Source organism: Trichosurus vulpecula, chromosome 7 (genome assembly GCF_011100635.1).
Source record: "Trichosurus vulpecula isolate mTriVul1 chromosome 7, mTriVul1.pri, whole genome shotgun sequence".
Lineage (NCBI taxonomy): Eukaryota > Metazoa > Chordata > Mammalia > Diprotodontia > Phalangeridae > Trichosurus > Trichosurus vulpecula.
This window is the reverse complement of record NC_050579.1, coordinates 28,771,161-28,788,997: the sequence shown is the minus strand read 5'-3', so window position 1 is coordinate 28,788,997 and position 17,837 is coordinate 28,771,161. Positions and strand designations below refer to the sequence as shown.

General features: G+C 45.3%; 1 protein-coding gene across 1 annotated transcript; it reads left to right on the top strand.

Moving 5' to 3' along the window:
- Positions 1-1,342: 1,342 nt before the first annotated feature.
- Positions 1,343-2,506, top strand: LOC118856578 (40S ribosomal protein S3a-like). Its single transcript, XM_036766957.1, has one exon. The coding sequence runs from the start codon at positions 1,358-1,360 to the stop codon at positions 2,150-2,152; it is 795 nt and encodes a 264-aa protein (XP_036622852.1). The 5' UTR covers positions 1,343-1,357; the 3' UTR covers positions 2,153-2,506.
- The last annotated feature ends 15,331 nt before the right edge of the window (positions 2,507-17,837 follow it).

The following is a 17,837-nucleotide window of genomic DNA, read 5'->3' as shown; positions in this document are numbered from 1 at the left end:
CTTGAGGACCCCCAAAGGCTAAGACTGTCCCGACCCTCTTCTTGATCCTTCTATTACCCCCTTGTGCAGTCCCTTGCAATCCCCATGCCCCCAAGCCAAGCTCTACTTGGGTAGTTACTACAGGGAATGGACAGTCCTGGACTTTCCAAAACCCTGAAGACATACACTCCCCCACTCCCGGAGACTCACCTATCAGGTCCCCTTGCTTGTCCTTTTATTGGCTGTTCATAAGACACTTAACAGTTCTAACCACATGCTTGGCAAAAATTGTTGGATCTCTGTTAAGCCCCAGCCTCTTTACTATGTGCGGGTGGCACTAAATGCCTCCATCACCCCTACCTCCAACACAGAGAACTGAGAGTGGGACCAACCACAGCTCACCCTTGGGGATGTGCAGGGAACAGGCCTTTGCCTCACATCATCTAGCACCACTTTATCCAGTTCTCAGTATGGCTCCATTTGCAAACAAACTCAGGAGATTCAGGCCTCCAGCTCAGACTGCTTCCTGGCCCCTCCAGGAGCCTGGTGGGCATGTCACATGGCCTTACCCAGTGTGTCTCTGCTACTGTGTTCCTCAGACACCAACAACACCTGCAGGGACCCCTGTGCATCTTGGTGGCCAAAATTCCACGGGTCTCCTTCCTCCCGGGTGAGGAAGGCTGGCGCTATTTTTCTCCCGAAGGGCAACCGAGTTACCATCAAAGACGAGCAATACCTCATCCCCATCTTAGTGGGCCTGGGGCTTGTGGGCTCTGCCGCCACTGGGATGGCAGCCCTAGTCAAAGGGGATCTCAACTATAAGGCCTTAAGTGCACAGGTAAACATTGCCCTCTCCCACATAGAGCAGTTCATCTCAGTCCTAGAAAAACAAGAGGACTCTTTGGCAGAGGTGGTCCTCCAGAACCACAAAGGTCTTTTCTCAAGCAGGGTGGCCTATGCACGGCCCTTGGAAAGGCTTGTTGCTTCTATGCTAACAACTCTTGGGTGGTGCAGGAAAAGCCTGAGGTTGGTATGCCAAAATATTGCCAATAGACAGAGGGAGCTGGAAAACTCTGAGAACTGGTATCAGTCCCTGTTTCGTACATCCCCTTGGCTCACTACCCTGGTATTGGCCCTGGCTGGCCCCCTCCTCCTCCTCATTATAGCTCTGGTTGTGGGCCCCTGCCTCATTAATCGTTTTCTGCAATTTGTTAAGTCCCGCATAAACTCTGTTAAGCCGCTACTAGTTAGGGATCCCCATTACCGGTTTGCAAATTCCAGTCTCCCTGATTCTTGTGATGGATCCCCTGAGAATGTGTCAAGGGATTGACACACTTCAAAAAAGAATTGGGGACCTTTTGGCTTTCAGAGCGGGATCATGGCAGTGGGCAAGAATAAGCGCCTCACCAAAGGCGGCAAAAAAGGAGCCAAAAAGAAAGTGGTTGATCCATTTTCAAAGAAGGATTGGTATGATGTAAAAGCACCAGCTATGTTCAACATTCGCAATATTGGCAAAACACTGGTTACAAGGACTCAAGGAACAAAAATTGCCTCTCATGGCCTCAAAGGTCGAGTTTTTGAAGTGAGTCTTGCTGATCTGCAGAATGATGAGGTTGCTTTTTGTAAGTTCAAGTTAATTACTGAAGATGTTCAGGGTAAAAATTGTTTGACTAATTTCCATGGAATGGACCTTACCTGGGACAAGATGTGCTCTATGGTCAAAAAGTGGCAGACCATGATTGAAGCCCATGTTGATGTTAAAACTACTGATGGGTACTTGCTCCGCCTCTTTTGTGTTGGTTTTACCAAAAAGCGCAACAACCAGATCCGTAAGACCTCTTATGCCCAGCACCAACAGATTCATCAGATTCATAAGAAAATGATGGAAATCATGATCCGAGAGGTGCAGAGAAATGACTTGAAAGAAGTTGTCAATAAACTAATTCCAGATAGCATTGGAAAAGACATAGAAAAGGCTTGCCAGTCCATTTACCCTCTCCATGATGTATTTGTCCGAAAAGTCAAGATGCTTAAGAAGCCCAAATTTGAATTGGGAAAGCTAATGGAACTGCATGGTGAAGGTGGTGGCTCTGGAAAACCTTCAGGAGATGAAACAGGCACAAAAGTAGAAAGGGCTGATGACTCTGAACCACCAGTTCATGAATCTGTCTAAATAAGAACTTTTTAAAAGTTGAGAAATAAAAATTTATCATTGTGAAAAAAAAAGAATTGGGGAATGTTGTGCCCTGTCCCCCGATTCACCCTCCATCTCCCAGCTTGCCCCATCTTTTTGTGCTCCCATCTCCACGGGAATAATCCTGCCCCATCTTGTTCCACAGTTTGTGCTCCCATCTCCGCGAAAATAACCCTGCCCCAGCTTGCTCCACAGTTTGTGCTCCCATCTCCACGGAAATCAGTTTGTGTTTTTTCCCTTTAAATACCCTGACCCTACCCTTGCTCAGGGCTGATCTATTTGAGTCTTTACTCTGAATAGTTGTGCACTTGAATAAATCCACATCAAAATTTATATCCGGGTCTCCCTCGCCTTTTTTTGGCATAACAAAGACAGCCCCCACAGCTGGTTGTATAGACAAAGAGGCAGCCACTCACCGAATGTTTAGCAGACTGGAATCAGTTATGGGCTCCAATGTCTCACCAAAACACTTCCATCCTAGGTCATCAAACCCCTCTGAGAAGGAGGCTCTCCAGCCTCCAACTCTATCTGGAATTGGCTGCTTTGGAGAATCAGCTGAGCACATTAATGCACTTTGACTATGCACCAGTCCCCAGCTTACAGATAAGTAAATCCACATTAATACCTCACTTACAGGAAACTCCTCCATCTGGCAACCTCATCTATCTAGATCATTCTAGAACATGGCCAAGAATCAGGTTGGCAGTCCTCAAACAGCCCAAATCAATAATGCAAGGTTCATGCTCTTTGCTCATGGGGCTTCATTAGGCCTTCAATAAAAATTTATTTACTTTTGCTCAAAACAAAGTTCTATAAGGATTTTTTTTAATCTGGTTGAACAGCCCACAGCAAATTGGAAAGAGGCTGTTGTTAACAGAGGCCTACTCACCAGTAAGAAATGACAACTGACAGAAAGAGACAGAAAACTTTAAAAAGTAGAAATCAGAACCCCAAGCCACATCATCTCTCTGGGGCCATTTAGTTCAGGGGCAAACAGACTTATATTAATACATAAGACAATAGGTCCTGAAGACATCACTGTATTACAGCTCAGTACAGAAACTGAATATTCATAATGACAAATCATCAAGAAAAGTTTACATTTTCTTTATCCTACTCTGTTTAAGATATCAGAGAATTAATCAATTTGGAATTATGCAAGAAAATTACCAAATTACTCATTCTCTTTGACTTACTAAAATACTACCACAAGGAAGAAAGAGAAGAAGAAAGGAAGGAAAAAGGGAGGGAAGGAAGGAAGGAAAGAAGGAAGGGAGGGAAGAGACAGGAAGAAAGGGAAAGAAGGAAGGAAGGAAGGAAGGAAGAAAGAAAGAAAGAAAGAGAGAGAGAAAGGAAGAAAGAAAGAAAGAAAAAACAGAAGAAATAGAGGAAGGAAAGAAGGAAGGAAGGGAGGTAGGAGACAGGAAGAAAGGAAGAGAAGAAAGAATGAAGGAAAGAAAGACAAAGAAAGAACAAAAGAAAGAAAGGAAGGAAGAAAAAAGAAAGAGAGAGAAAAAAGGAAAGAAAGGAAGGAAGGAAGGAAGGAAGGAAGGAAGGAAGGAAGGAAGGAAGGAAGAAGGAAGGAAGGAAGGAAGGAAGAGAAAGAAAGGAAAGGAGAAAGGAAGGAAGAAAGGAAGAAACAACAGAAGAAATAGAGGAAAGAAAGGAAGGAGGAAGAAAAGAAGGAAGGAGGAAGGAAGGATGACAAAAAGAAAGAAGGAAGGAAAGGAGGGATGAAGGAACAACAAAATGAAGAATGCAGAGAACAATAGGAAGACCTGCATTAAGTGACTGTGGGTGAAGAACCCAGAGTGGCAAGAAAAATCTCCCCTCCAAGACCATAACAGTGTCTTTATTTACTAAAGACACCGTGGAATCTCCTGTTTTGATGGCTCAGGGTCTCCTCAATGAGGCAATCCTTCCAGTGATGCAGATCACAGCCCATCTGTGCCTCCTCATCCTATGTGACTCTTACCTGTGCCCTCCCCATAATTCCTCCCCAGCATGTTTTAGATCTTCCTCTAATTATCTGGACACTGTAGGGAAACCAATGGAGCCCATGAGTTGACCAGCTCATAGGTCCCCCCCTGCTCTTGCTACATAGGGTCCAAGACCTGGAGGTGGAAGAGGACCTCAGAGGCATCTAGTCTAACCCCCTCATTCTACACATGAGGAAATGGAGGCTTGGAAGAGTAGATGATTTGCTCAAGTCATAAGTCAACACCACATTTTTCAGGTCAATTATAGTCAATCCATCAACAAGCATTTATTAAGCACCTACTATGTGCCAGGGACTGTTCAAGGTGCTGGGTGGGGAGGCAGACGTGAAACATACTCTGCCCTCAGGGAGACTGCATTCTTTTGGAGAAGATAACAGGTACTAACACAAGAAAATGCAACATAGAGTCAAAATAACTAGGGGTGGGAGGGGAGGGAAGTGGCAACTACAAGTCACAGGCTCCAGGTCAACTTGGAAGAATTCCTCACCTTTCTCTCTTCAAGCCCCTTCCTACCTCATCCGTTGATTGGTTGTTGTCCTTAGGACCAAAATGACATCACCATGGCTAGAGTCAAGATTCAAAGTGTCCAACTGTGGCTGATCAGGCCAATACGAGCTCGGAATGTTCTACTACAGGTCAGGCACAAATAGTCCATGTGAAGATCTGGGGTGGATTCTCTAAACTTGAGCATCTCATATTTCTTTTGAGCTACTTCAGTTCTGCTTTGCTTATAGAGCACAGCACCTTCTCTGATGAGGACACACCATGCTGAGAGGTCCTGTGCCAGTGTCTCCCATGTCACACAGTCAATTCTGAAATTCTTGAGGGAAACCTTGAGAGTGTCCTTGTATCACTTCTTCTGACCACCCTGTGTGAGTTCTCCATAAAATAGTCTTTTTGGCAAGCTTACGTTTGGCATTCGAACAACTTGGCCAGCCCACTGGAGTTGCGCTCTCTGAAGCAGAGTCTGAATGCTTGGCAGTTCAGTTCGAGTAAGGACCTCAGTGTCTGGTACCTTATCCTGCCGGGTGATCTGCAGAATCTCCCTAAGACAATTTAAATGGGAGCGACTCAGTTTCCTGGCATGGTGCTGGCAGACTGACCGGGTTTCACAGGCATACAACAATGAAGTAGGCACAACAGCTCTGTAGACTTTCAGTCTAATACCTCTTCTCTCCCACACTTTCCTTCAGAGCTTCCCCAGCACTAAGATAGTTCTGGCAATGAATGCATCAACCTCATTATCAATGTATACATTCCTCGAAAGTACATTACCAAGGTAAGTGAAATTATCCACAGCATTCAAAACTTCTCCATTTGCTGTAACCAATGGATGGTGTGGTGGAGGCTGATGAAGCACCTGTGTTTTCTTGGTGTTCATTGTTAGGCCAAAATTAGCACAAGCAGCAGAGAATAGATCCATACTTAGGTGCAGCTCAGCATCAGAGGCTGCATTTAGTGTGTAATCATCGGCTAACAGAAAACCATGCACCAACATTCCTTCCACTTAGGTCTTGGCTTGTAGCCTTTCCAAGGTGAAGGATTTACCATCAGTGCAGTGGCTGACCTTGATGCCATGTTCATTCTCACTCAAGGTGTTTGGCAACATGGCTGAAAACATCATGCTAAAAAGCATGGGCGCACACACACAGCCTTGTTTCACTCCATTGGTGACTGTGAAAACACGAGGGCCTCCTCCGTTATCCAGAACCCCAGCAAGCATGTCATCATGAAAATGACATACAATGCTGATGAACTTCTCTGGGCAACCAAATTTTGACATAATTTTCCATAAGCCCTCACCACGGACAGTATCAAAGGCCTTGGTCAGATCTGCAAACATTATGTACAGACCTCTGTTCTGCTCCTGGAATTTCTCCTGGACATGTAGGGCAGCAAACATCATATCGACTGTTCCTCAGCCCTTTCTGAAGCCACGCTGGCTCTCAGGTAGATGACCATCTTCCAGGTGAACGATTGGCCTATTAAAGAGGACCCTGGCAAGAATCTTGCCAGCAATGACTAACAGAGAGATCCACCCTCCCCACCCCTCCCACCCCCGACCCCGCCACCCTGTGATTGTCACAGGACAATGTATTTCCTTTACCTTTATAGAGATGGACAATGGAAGCATCCTTGAACTCCTGGCGGATAAACTCCTCTTGCCACGTAACCTGGCAAAGTCCAATCAGCTTTTGTATGAGCAATGGACCCCCTACCCTGTAAATCTCAACTGGAATAGAATCGGCATCAGGTGCTTTGCTACATGAAAGGAGTGAAATGGCATTCAAAACCTCCTGTTCAGTTAGAGCTTCAGCAAGGGAGAGTTTGACTTCAACCTGAGGTAGACGGTCAATGGCCTCAGCATTGATTGATGATAGTCTGTTGAGAACACTATGGAAGTGTTCAGCCCATCTTCATAGGATCGTATCCTTGCACTAATCAATATGTCTCCATCAGCACTGAGTAGTTGAGATGCACCATAGGTCTTTTGGTCCATAAATAGCCTTCAGGGCATCAAAAAAGCACTTTGGATTGTTACTATCAGCATAGAACTGAATTTCATCTGCCTTCTTACTGAGTCAAGAATCCTGCATCTCTCTAAGCTTTGCTTGCACTTTACTTTTGATGGAATTAAATGCTGCCTTCTTAGAGACGGATGTATTATCATGCTGGTAAACCCTGTGGAGCTCTCGTTCTTCATTTAGCAGCTTCTGAATTTCCCCATCATTTTCATCAACCCAATCTTGGTGTTTCCAAGTGTTCTGCTCCAGATGAGCAAATGCAGCGCTGTGCACCAAATCTCTGAAAGCTGCCTGCTCCTTTTCTGCTCTGCTGTTGCCAACTGTGTGTTGGCTCAACTTTCTCTCCAAGTTAGCAACAAACTGTTCCTGTTTAGAGAAGAGCTCTAATCTGTTGACGTTAATTCTTCTAGTAGTCACTTTGCCTTGGGCTCACTTTTGTTGAATATGAATATTTAGCTTGGAGAGGATAAGATCGGTCTAGCACTCTGCGCCACAGGTTGCCTTCCTCACTCTCACATTCTGTCTGTCTCTTCTTCTTACAATGACATGCTGCAAGGGTGCATCCATGAAGTTTTATTGTGTTTAGGTGAATGGAAGATAGTGTTGGTGATGAGGTCATGAGTTACACAATTCTTCAGCAGTAAGTGACCATTCCTCCCTAGGACTCCCTGACAAGTCTGGTCGTCTGAGCCCACTCTAGCATTAAAGTCACCCAGAATTACAAGCTTATCCTCTTTGGGCACATTGATGATAAGGGTCTCCAAGTCTTCATAAAATTTTTCTTCGACCTCATCAGGGTTCATTATGGTTGGCGCTGATGATAGTGGCACGACATTTTCCTGCAAGTGGCAATCACATTGTCATGAGCCTGTCGTTCACTCCTTTTGGTAGGCTTACAAGCTTGTTGACTAGACTAGTTTTGATTATAAAACCTACACCAGCTTCACTGTGCTCCCCTTCACCGTGGCTGCTCCAGAAAAATGTGTGTTCAGCTCCAACTTCAATAAGCTGGACTTCCTTTGGCAGCTTGTTTGACTCAAGGCTGCTATTTGAATGCAATACATGCTGAGTTCTCTTCAACAAGAGCTGTTCGTCTTTCAGGTCTACGGATTTTATGTTGTCCATAAGTGTGCTCACATTCCATGTGTCAATAGTGAGTGGAATCGTCTTCGCAGACGATTTTTGTACATTTTTGTGTGTTTCCACCACAGGGTGGGATCCCCACCTGCCGTGGTAATGGGGCCAGGGTTGGGTAAGTAACAATTTTTAGGGCACCTTTTCTAGCCCCTTCCTCCCTCCAGGAGGTGAGCAGTCCAATCCTTAAAAGGCTGCTCAGATACCCAGGGGGCTGCCGAATCCCACTGCTTCTTCCAGTGAGAAATGACCCTATGGCCTGGGCCTCCTGTGTGCAGGATTGTGACTACAACTCCCAGTGTATCTGCACCAGCTGTTCTGTCACTTGCCTATCATCACAGAACTTTGAGATAGGTAAAATGGTAAAATGGTGATGTCTTTTGATTCGTGCATAAATTGGATTTAAGTGAGGCAGAGTTGCACGAAGTCATAGGCCTCACTATCTCCTCAGTGAATGACCTTGGTGTCTTCGATGTCTAACCAAACTCTAAGCACTTCACAGCACCTGCTTCAGCTGCCCTCATGGCCATTGGAACAGATTATTCTCATCTGCCCATTCTACCCAGGGAGGTCTTCACATGCTAGGGATAGACACCCCTTAACTCACCAACAGGTTTGAGATCCCCTGGTTACCCTCAATCTGCCAAAAGGGTTTACCGGGGTGTGGCCACTGCGCATGCTGCAGCTTCTTAGAGCCCCAGATGAGAGTTAGGTGGACCAGGCAGATACCAAAGATGGAAAGCAGCCCTGGAAAGGGCTTGGCAGCCACCACACCAGAGGTACTAGTCTTCCCTGAACACACCCTACGCCCCAACCTCATACCATCTGGGGAGAATGCCCTCTGACACTACCTCCTCCCCACAGGTACAAGGTTAACAAAGGAAAAGGTCAAAGGAAACATACTAGAATCTCACAACTGAATAAGGACACCCTCCAGCGATCAGCCCTCCCCCAAAGACGCACAAAGGGGCTCAGTCACTTGGCTCCCAGCAATGAGAGATGAACCTCAGGCCCCCTGGGGAGAAGACCCAAAAATTCTAAGCAGCAGAGAGGAACTGGTTTAATTTGCAAATGCAAACCCAACTCTTCTCAGGTACAGGTCATTTGTAAAAGCTCTTTTCTAGTCACAAGAAGATTGGGGAAAGAGGGCAGCGAGGTGGCGCAGTGAGTAGAGCAGGAGCTCTGGAGTCAGGAAGACCTGAGCACAAATCCGGCCTCAAACACTTGACACACTTACTAGTTGTGTGACCTTGGGCAAGTCACTTAACCCCAATTGCCCTGCCTTCCTCCCTCCAAAAAAAAAAAAAAAAGGAAAGAAGGAAGGAAGATTTGGGAAAGCACCTATTTCAACCACTACTGTCATTGGCCCAGTTGTCCCAAGATTCAGTCATTGGCAACTGATTGGGGAAAGAAAACATACTTTTATAAGAGAAGTTTATTAATTGACATAGGGTGGATTGGAGATCAGATGGACCCTGATCACTCAATTATAGATCATAGATTTGGAGCTGAAAGGCTCCTCTGAGGCCAGCTAGTGCAATGCCTTCATTCTGCAGTTGAAAAAATAGGCCAGGTGAAGTGACTATGGACATAGATTTGGAGTCATAAAGGACCTTAGAGACAGGATTTGAACTCGGGTTTTCCAAATTTAGGAAGCAGCAAGGTGGTTCAGTGGATAGACTGCTGGGCCTGGAGTCAGGAAGACCTAAGTTCAAATCTGACCTCAGACACTTCCTAACTGTGTGACCCTGGGCAAGTCACTTAACCTGTTTGCCTCAGTTTCCTCACCTGTAAAATGAACTGGAGAAGGAAATGGCAAACTGTTCCAATATCCTTACCAAAAAAAAAAAAACAAAAAACAACCAAATGGGGTCACAAAGAGCCTGGAACAACTGAACATCGAAACTATAATTTGTTTCATTGTGTGAGTTAGTCTATTGTTTGAGGATGTCATAAATTATATCTTGCAAACAGCTTGTGACAGTAATTTTCAAAGCCATGGGGTAACCCTGTTTGCCTCAGTTCCCTCATCTGTCAAATGAGCTGGAGAAGGAAATGGCAAACCACTCCATTATCTCTGCCAAGAAAACCCCATGGACAATATGGTCACGAAGAGTCTGATATGACTAAATGACTGAACAACTTCCTGCCTCAAAGTCTAGCACCCTGGCCACTATGTCACCCAGCTCCTGTGGCCCACACGTAGTTGAGCCAGGATTCAAATCTCCATCCAAATATGGTCCTCTTCATTTGCATCCCGTGGCAGGGGAGAGGATCCAGGTGGCACATGCCAGCTGAGCTGTCTTCAAATATTTGAACCACTGTTCTGTGAAAAGGGGATTCAAAGCATTTTGTTTGGCAAGTTATACCAATGAACAAGGAACACCAGAGGGCAAGGGAGGGAGATGAAGGGCTCAAGAGGAAAGATGGTTAAAACCAAAGTCCTCTCCCTCCCCTCAGCCTAACCACCTTTTCTTTGATCCTGGTAACTTACAGAAATTAATCACTATCAATCTCTGTCCTCCTGGCTCATTCTTCTTTCTATTCCACCAGCCATCCCCCAGTGCCAAGTCCTTGACTAACCCTGGGCATCTGTTTGTTGCTTCCTTGAAGAGATTAAGGACCTGCCCATCTCCATCCACTCCTCACCCACCTCTCTTCATCACCTTTGACTCTAGGAACACAGCCACTAACAATGGCTTGGAGGAATCATCCCAAGGAGAGGGTGTGGACAAATGTAATATAAGCTATAAATAGTGCACATGCTTTGTAGTGTAGGTAATGACCCCAACTACAAAGCCTGTGTGCTATTGCAGTTGCTAGCTATTAAAATGAGGACTTATGGAAGGGCCTGCGGAAGAGAGAATCCACTTAGGAGAGGAAGTTCTGGGGATGCTGAGCTGCGTCCCGGGGAGGGAATTCCCAGACCAATAGGGTCGCAGAGGCACACAAACAGCACGACTATATTATGATCATCAGTGCGCCTTTCCAGTTCTGGCTCAATGTTTCATCATTGTCTGGACATCACCTAGTGGACACACTGGATGTCAGCATCTACACTCAAAAGGATCTTGATGGGCTTGAACATTGGGCTGAAATCAAATAAGGCGAGATTTAACAAGGAGACACGTAAAGCCAAACTTAGGCAGGCAGATAGAGCATTTTTTAAACACTTAAAACAGGATAAAAGGAGACAATGTTTCCCCACTAGACTATAAGCAACTTGAGGGCAGGAACTGTATTTTGCCTTTTTGTACTCCCAGAACTTAACACAGTGCCTAACACATAGTAGGTACTTAATAAATGTTTATTGATTAACTGACTTGCTGCATGCCAGACTAGAGACACAAATAAAGGCCAAGGAGACATCCCTACCCTCAAGGAGCTTACATTCTAATGGGGAAGACAACAAAAAAAAAGGTGAGTTGGAGAGGAAGGGGAGGGTATCCTAGTGGAGGCAAGGCAATTATTGGGGAAGGTCCCCAATCTGAGTGAGTCTCCTAATGAGATGATGCTCTGACTTAGAGACTCCCCAAGATGGAGAGAGGGCCACAGGGTGGAACAGTGGCTAGTGAAGAGGTAGAAAAGTCCAGAGGCTCTTCTTGGGTCCAAAAAAATCAATTTCACCAGTACAAGAAAGGAAAGACATGGCAAAATAGGTCAATACTTGGCCAGGGCAGTTAAGAAAGCTAATTACTTTTAGTATTCAGATAACTGGAGTGTCCAAGAAAAGGAAAAGGGTCTTTTTACCCTGCCCCAGTCAACCACACCTCAGACTGAGTTCAGGGTTAGCTAGGTGGTGCAGTAGACAGAGCACTGGCCTTGGAGTCAAGAGGATCTGAGTTCAAATTCAGACTGACGCTTGACATTTGATTGCCTTGAAAAAAAGGACTGAGTTCAGTTCAAGGCAGAATATTTTAGGAAAGGCACTGATAAGTTGGAGATCAACTAACATAGGGAAAGATCTTGGAATCAACTCATACGAGGATCAGATGAAAGAATTGGGGGTATTTAGCATGGAGAAGAGAGGATCTGAGGGGAACATGATAGCTGTCTTCAAATAATGTCTCTTTAAGAAAAAGAGATTAGATGTGCTTTGCTTGGTCCCAGAGAATGCCCAGGAGCTATGGGTAGAGGTCACAAAAAGGAAGATTTACTCTTTTTTTTTTTTGAGACAATTGGGATTCAGTGATTTGCCCAGGGTCACACAGCTAGTGTCTGGGGTCACATTTGAACTCAGGTCCTCCTGACTCTAGAGCTGATGCTCTGTCCACTGCACCACCTAGCTGCCCCAAAGCTTACTCTTGATAGCAGGAAAAACTTCTAGTTCTTCTATCCCCAAGTAAAAGAAATGGATTTTCTCTGGAGGTGGTAAGCTCACTGTGGGTTTTCACATGGAGATTGGATGATCCGGGTCAGGGGTATGGGATCAGTAAATTCTGTTCAGGGATAGGTTAGGATGGAGGTCCCTCCTCCCTCTGAGACCTTGGGATTCTGGGGGATCTTGAACTCCCCAAAACTGTAAGGCTAGCATGGAACATTAGATCTGGCTGGTCCCATCAAGCCTCCAAACGGATACCAAGGAAAAGAGCATGTCTGCTGTCCAAGAACCAGCCTCAATGAGTTCAAAGAAGCTCCGAGGTCTTGGTCTTGACCACCTCTTTGTGTTGTGATCCAATGTGGAAAAAGGAAGACCAAAAGGTACTTCAAAGTTTCTACAGTTTTGTTGTCATACAAAATATTCTTTCATCTTTTACTCAATTGCCAGTGTGTGTGTGTGTGTGTGTGTGTGTGTGTGTGTGTGTGTGTGTGTGTGTACACTCATTCACTGACTCATTCAAGCAGTATTTATTCAGGGTCAGGCATTGTGCAATGTCCTAGGCTTCTCATGGGACATAGTCCTGCCTTCCCATAGTTTATAATCTAATTGTAATTGCAAGCATTTCTGATGTACTTACTACATGCTTACTACAGGGCAGCTAGGTGACAGTGAATAGAGTACTGGGCCTGGAGTCAGGAAGGCTCATTTTCCTAAGTTAAAATCTGCTCTCAGATACTTCCTAGCTGTGTGACCCTGGGCAAGTCATCTACCCCTGTTTGCCTCAGTTTTCTCATCTGTCAAATGAGCTAAAGAAGGAAATGACAAACCACTCCAAATATCTTTGCCAAGAAAACCCCAAATAGGGCCGTGAAGAGTTGGACATAACTGAAAAACGGCTGAACAACAATCAACTACTATATGCTAGGCATGGGGGTACAAAGACAAAAGCAAACCAGCATTTGTCCTCAAGAGGTTTACATTCTATGGGGGCAGAAGGTGAAAGGAGTGAGGAACAATATATACACATACTAATAAATACAAAATAGAGTAAATTGAGGAGATCTGGAAAAGTTTCATATAGAAAGTGGTATCTGGGCTGATCTTTCTAAAAAATTTAACAATTTTTAAAAAATAATAAAAATCTAGTTTCTCTCCCTCCCCCAACCAAAAAAAAATTCCTATAACAAATATGCATTATCAGGCAAAACAAATTCCTACTTTGGCCGTGTCCAAAAACAGGATGTCTAAAAAATTAAACAATTTAAAAAATTAAAAATAAATTTAAAAATTAAAATTAAAACCAAAAAAATAGTATGTCTCCTTCTGCATCTTGATTCCAGCACCTTCTCTGTTAGGAGGTGAGGGGCATCCTGCATCACTGGTCCTCCGGGATCATGGCTGGTCATCACAATGATCAGAGTTTTTAAGGATTTTTAAAGATTTTTCAAGGATTCTAAGAGACAGGGGTGAGGAGTTTTTAAGCCTCCTAAGAGAAAATGATGAGGATTTTTTAGAGCTTTCAAAGATTCTAAGAGGCAGAGGTGAGGAGTTTTTAAGCCTCCTAAGAGAAAATGATGAGGATTTTTTAGAGCTTTCAAAGATTCTAAGAGGCAGAGGTGAGGAGTTTTGAAGAGTTTTTAGGGCTCCTAAGAGACAATGATAAGGATATTTTCAGAGCTCTTAAGGATTCTAAGAGACAAAGATGATATGCAAAAGCAAATAGAGTAGAGGGCAAGTGGAATGTACATGGAAGAGCCCAGGGGCCAGTTCGCCTGGAAAGTAGCCTACATGTTGGAGAGGTTATGTGTCAATAAGCCTGGAAAAAATAAAAAAGAATTTTTTTTAAGCCTGGAAAGGTAGGCCCGAGCTAAAATGGGAAGGACATGAAATGCCAAACAGAAGTGTTTGTCTTTTACCCTGAAAGTCATGGGGAGTCACTGAAGCTTCTTGATTAGAAAGGAGGGAGGGAGTAAGCATTTCTCTAGCCCATACTAAGTGCTTTATAAAGATTATCTCATTTGATACTCACAACAACCCCAAGGTAGATGCTGTTACGTCCATTTTCCAGATGAGGATACTGAGGCAAACAGAGGGTTAACTGACTTGTCCAGGGTCGCACAGATATTAATTGTCTGAGGCTGGATTTGAGCTCAGGTTTCCCTGACTCCAAGCCCATTGCTCAATCTACTGTACCACCAGCTGCCACCAGGCAAGTTACACCACTGGATTGTGCTTTCCAAATATCACTTTGGTAGCTGTGCGGAGGATGGATTTGAACCCAGGTCCACTTCTCTATCCACTGTCTCCCGCTACTTCTCTGGGGGCACTGGGTGTTAACAGCAAGACCCTAAGCTATTGTCTTATATCTTTTCTCCTCACCTCAGTTCAGGTGAGAGGGTTACTTCAAAACTAGTACCTTAACTGTTTCTGAGTTTGGAGACAGGGCAGCCCTGCGGAGAGTGCTGCATTTGGAGAGAGAGGGCCTGGGTTCCATTTTTGGCACCGCTGCTACCTATGTCATTCAGCCTTTATCAATGGTATATGTTGAATTGATAGCCAGATGAGAGCAAGGCCTTCTGGGAAGGAGATAGAGGTAATCACAGGCACCAGGAGGGTAGAAGTCCATAGAGAAGGTGCAGAAGGGCAAGAGGGCAGAAAGTAAGGTGTCACTGACTTTGTCCTTTTACTTGTGGTTATTAAACACTTCTAAATTATCCTAGACCAAAGCCTTTGGCCTAATTCGAAAGAGAAATCTTATCAGTCTTTCTACTTCTATCAGTTCAGAAACATTGTCCTGCTTCCCTCTGTCCAGATCGGCCTAGAAAGGACTTTACCCTGACATAATTAGGGCCTTCACCCAACAAAGGAAAGGGGTCCTTAAATGAGTCATTTAAGAGAAGGAAGAAACTTTTATTTCCCTTAATGAGAATATCTATTGACCAGATAGAAGGAGAAATCCTTAAAGGGAATGGTCAAAGAGGGATTAAATGGTTTTAAGAAAATTATTTAGTTTATTTTAGTTGCACCTTATCGCTCCAGCTGATGAAGCTAACACTTAAGTGAACTTTGACTCTGACTTCTGCAACTAAGGCAGCTAGGTGGAGAAGTGAATAGAGCGCCAGGTTCGGAATCTGAAGACCTGACTTCAAATCCAGACTCAGACACTTGCTAGCTGGATGACCCTGGGCAAGTCACTTGACCTTGGTGGCCTCAGTTTCTTCTTCTGTAAAATGTGCTGGAGAAGGAAATGGCAAACCACTCCAGTGTCTCTGCAGAGAAAACTCAGACATGGCTGATTAACAATAACTATAATTTACCTTCCTGTTTAATTTATTCTGTTGTTTAAGGTTATCATAAATTATATCTTGTAAACAGCTTGTGACAGAGGCTTTCAGAGCCACAGGGTGTTTCTAACCATCTGTGGCACGCAGGGTTGGCTGATGAAATGCTTGTTGAACACAGGCAAATGAACTTGAGCCCAATTTTACTTCATCGGTGAATTCCCTACCAGGACTCCCTACCTTTCATTTCTCTTTCTTCCGATCCTTTCTTTCCATTGTTCCTCTGTTCAATAAATTCCAGTGGCTTCCTGCTGCCTCTCTTGCCCCACCCCCACCATGTCACCCCCATTCTTTCACTTGTTTTTCAATCTCTCCCTCTCTCCTGGCTCATTTCCTACTGCCTACAAACACACCCATGTCTCCCCCAACCTGGAAACCTCGCACACACACACACACACACACACACACACACACACACACACACCCCGCCATGATGCTTCCATCTCTTCTAACTCTAGTCCCACACCTCTTCTGCCTTTTGTGGCTAAACTCCTCAGAAAGGCCGTCTACACTAGGTGTCTCTACTTCTCTTTCCCACTCTCTTCTTAACCCCTTAAAATCCAGCTTCTGACCTTATCCAACAATCTTAGTTGCCAAATCCCACGGGCCCTTTGTCTAGCATTCCCCCTGGCCTCTCCGAAGCCTTTGACGATCACTCTTTCCTCTTTAGGGTTTCAGGGCATTATTCTCTCCTGGTTCTCCTCCTCCTTTCTCTGTCTCCTTTGCTGGATCCTCTTCCAGATCACCCCCTTGGGGTCTATCCTGGGCCGGCTTCTCTTTTCCTTTCATACTACTTTGCTTGGTGAGCTCATTATCTGTCATGGATTTCATTACCATCTCTATGTTGATGATTCTTAGATTTACCTATCCTGCCCCAATCTCTCTGCTAAATTGGTAAGTCCAACTGCCTTTCAGACATCTCCAGCTGGATGTCCAGTAGACATGTCCAAAACCGAGCTCATTGTCTTTCCCTCTAAACTGTCTTCCTAGTCCCCCCATCCCCCTACCCATATACTTTCCCCATTACTATAGAGGGCAACATCAGTCTCCCAATCCCTCAGGCTCACAACCTAGGAGTCATCCTGGATTCCTCCATATCTCTCACCCTACCCCCCATGTCCAACATGGTGCCAAGGCCTGTTGATGTCACCTTTGCAGCATCTCTCAAATGTGTCCTGTCTCTCCTCTGACATGGTGGTCCTTCTCTGGTGCCCATGTTTATCACCTCGCACCTGGATCACTACAGTAGCCAGATGGTGGGTCTGCCTCCCTTAGGTCTCTCATCCATCCTTTATTCACCCTCCAAAGTGATTTTCCTGAAGCACAGGTCGGACCTTGTCACCTCCCTATTCAAATTCCAATGGTTTCCTATGACTTCTAGGAAGAAATACAAAATGCTCTATTTGGCATTCAAAGCCCTTCATAACCTGCCCCTCTCCCTACACACACACACCTTTCCAGGTCTCTTACACCTCACTGCCTGATGAGTGTTCTTCTATCCAGTGCCTCTGGCCTCCTGGCTGCTCCATGAACAGCACACTCCATCTCTCAGCTCCAGGCATTGTCTCTGGCTGTCCTCCATGTGTGGAATGTCCTCTCCCCTTCACTCTGACTTCCCTTAAGTGCCATCTCGAATCCCACCTTCTACAGGAAGTCTTCCCGGGCCCCTCTTAACTCTAGTGTTTTCCTTCCTTAGTTCCTGTTTATCCTGATGAATATCAGGCCACTGAACCCAGATGGCTCTGGAGGAGGAAGTGAGGCTGGTGACCTTGCACAGGCCTCCCTCACATCAAAGTCAATGTAGGTCATGTCATCATCTACCTGATGTCATGGTCCTCTGGAGAACAAAGGACAAACAAATCTTGTTTATCCTGTCTATAGCTTGCTTCGGTCACACATTGTCCCCTATTGGATTACAAGCTCCTTGAGGGCAAGGACTGTCTTTTGCTTTCTTTTGTATACCCAGGGCTGGGGGATGTGCCTGGCACATAGTAGGCACTTAATATATTTACTGATTGATTAACAATCCAAACTGTCTGTCTCAAGGTGGAAGGGGCTGCCTTGAAGGGGGTGGCTCTCCGGTTAGGGGAGGCTTTCAGGGGCAGGCCGGATGGATGGGGTTCCTTCGGCAGGTTTTGGAAGAGTGGCCCGGCTAGGACCACGCGGGGCCCTGGGTGACCTCCAGCTGGGATCGCTGCTCACCCTGGTGGTCAGAGGAGGCATTTCTACAGCCACAGGCTCCCCGGGCAGCCTCCTGCCCTTAACCAAGATGGCCCCCCGGGAGTCCATGGGTTCCCCTGCTCCTCCCACCGAGGCTCCTCCTCCTCTACCCCAAGCAAATAA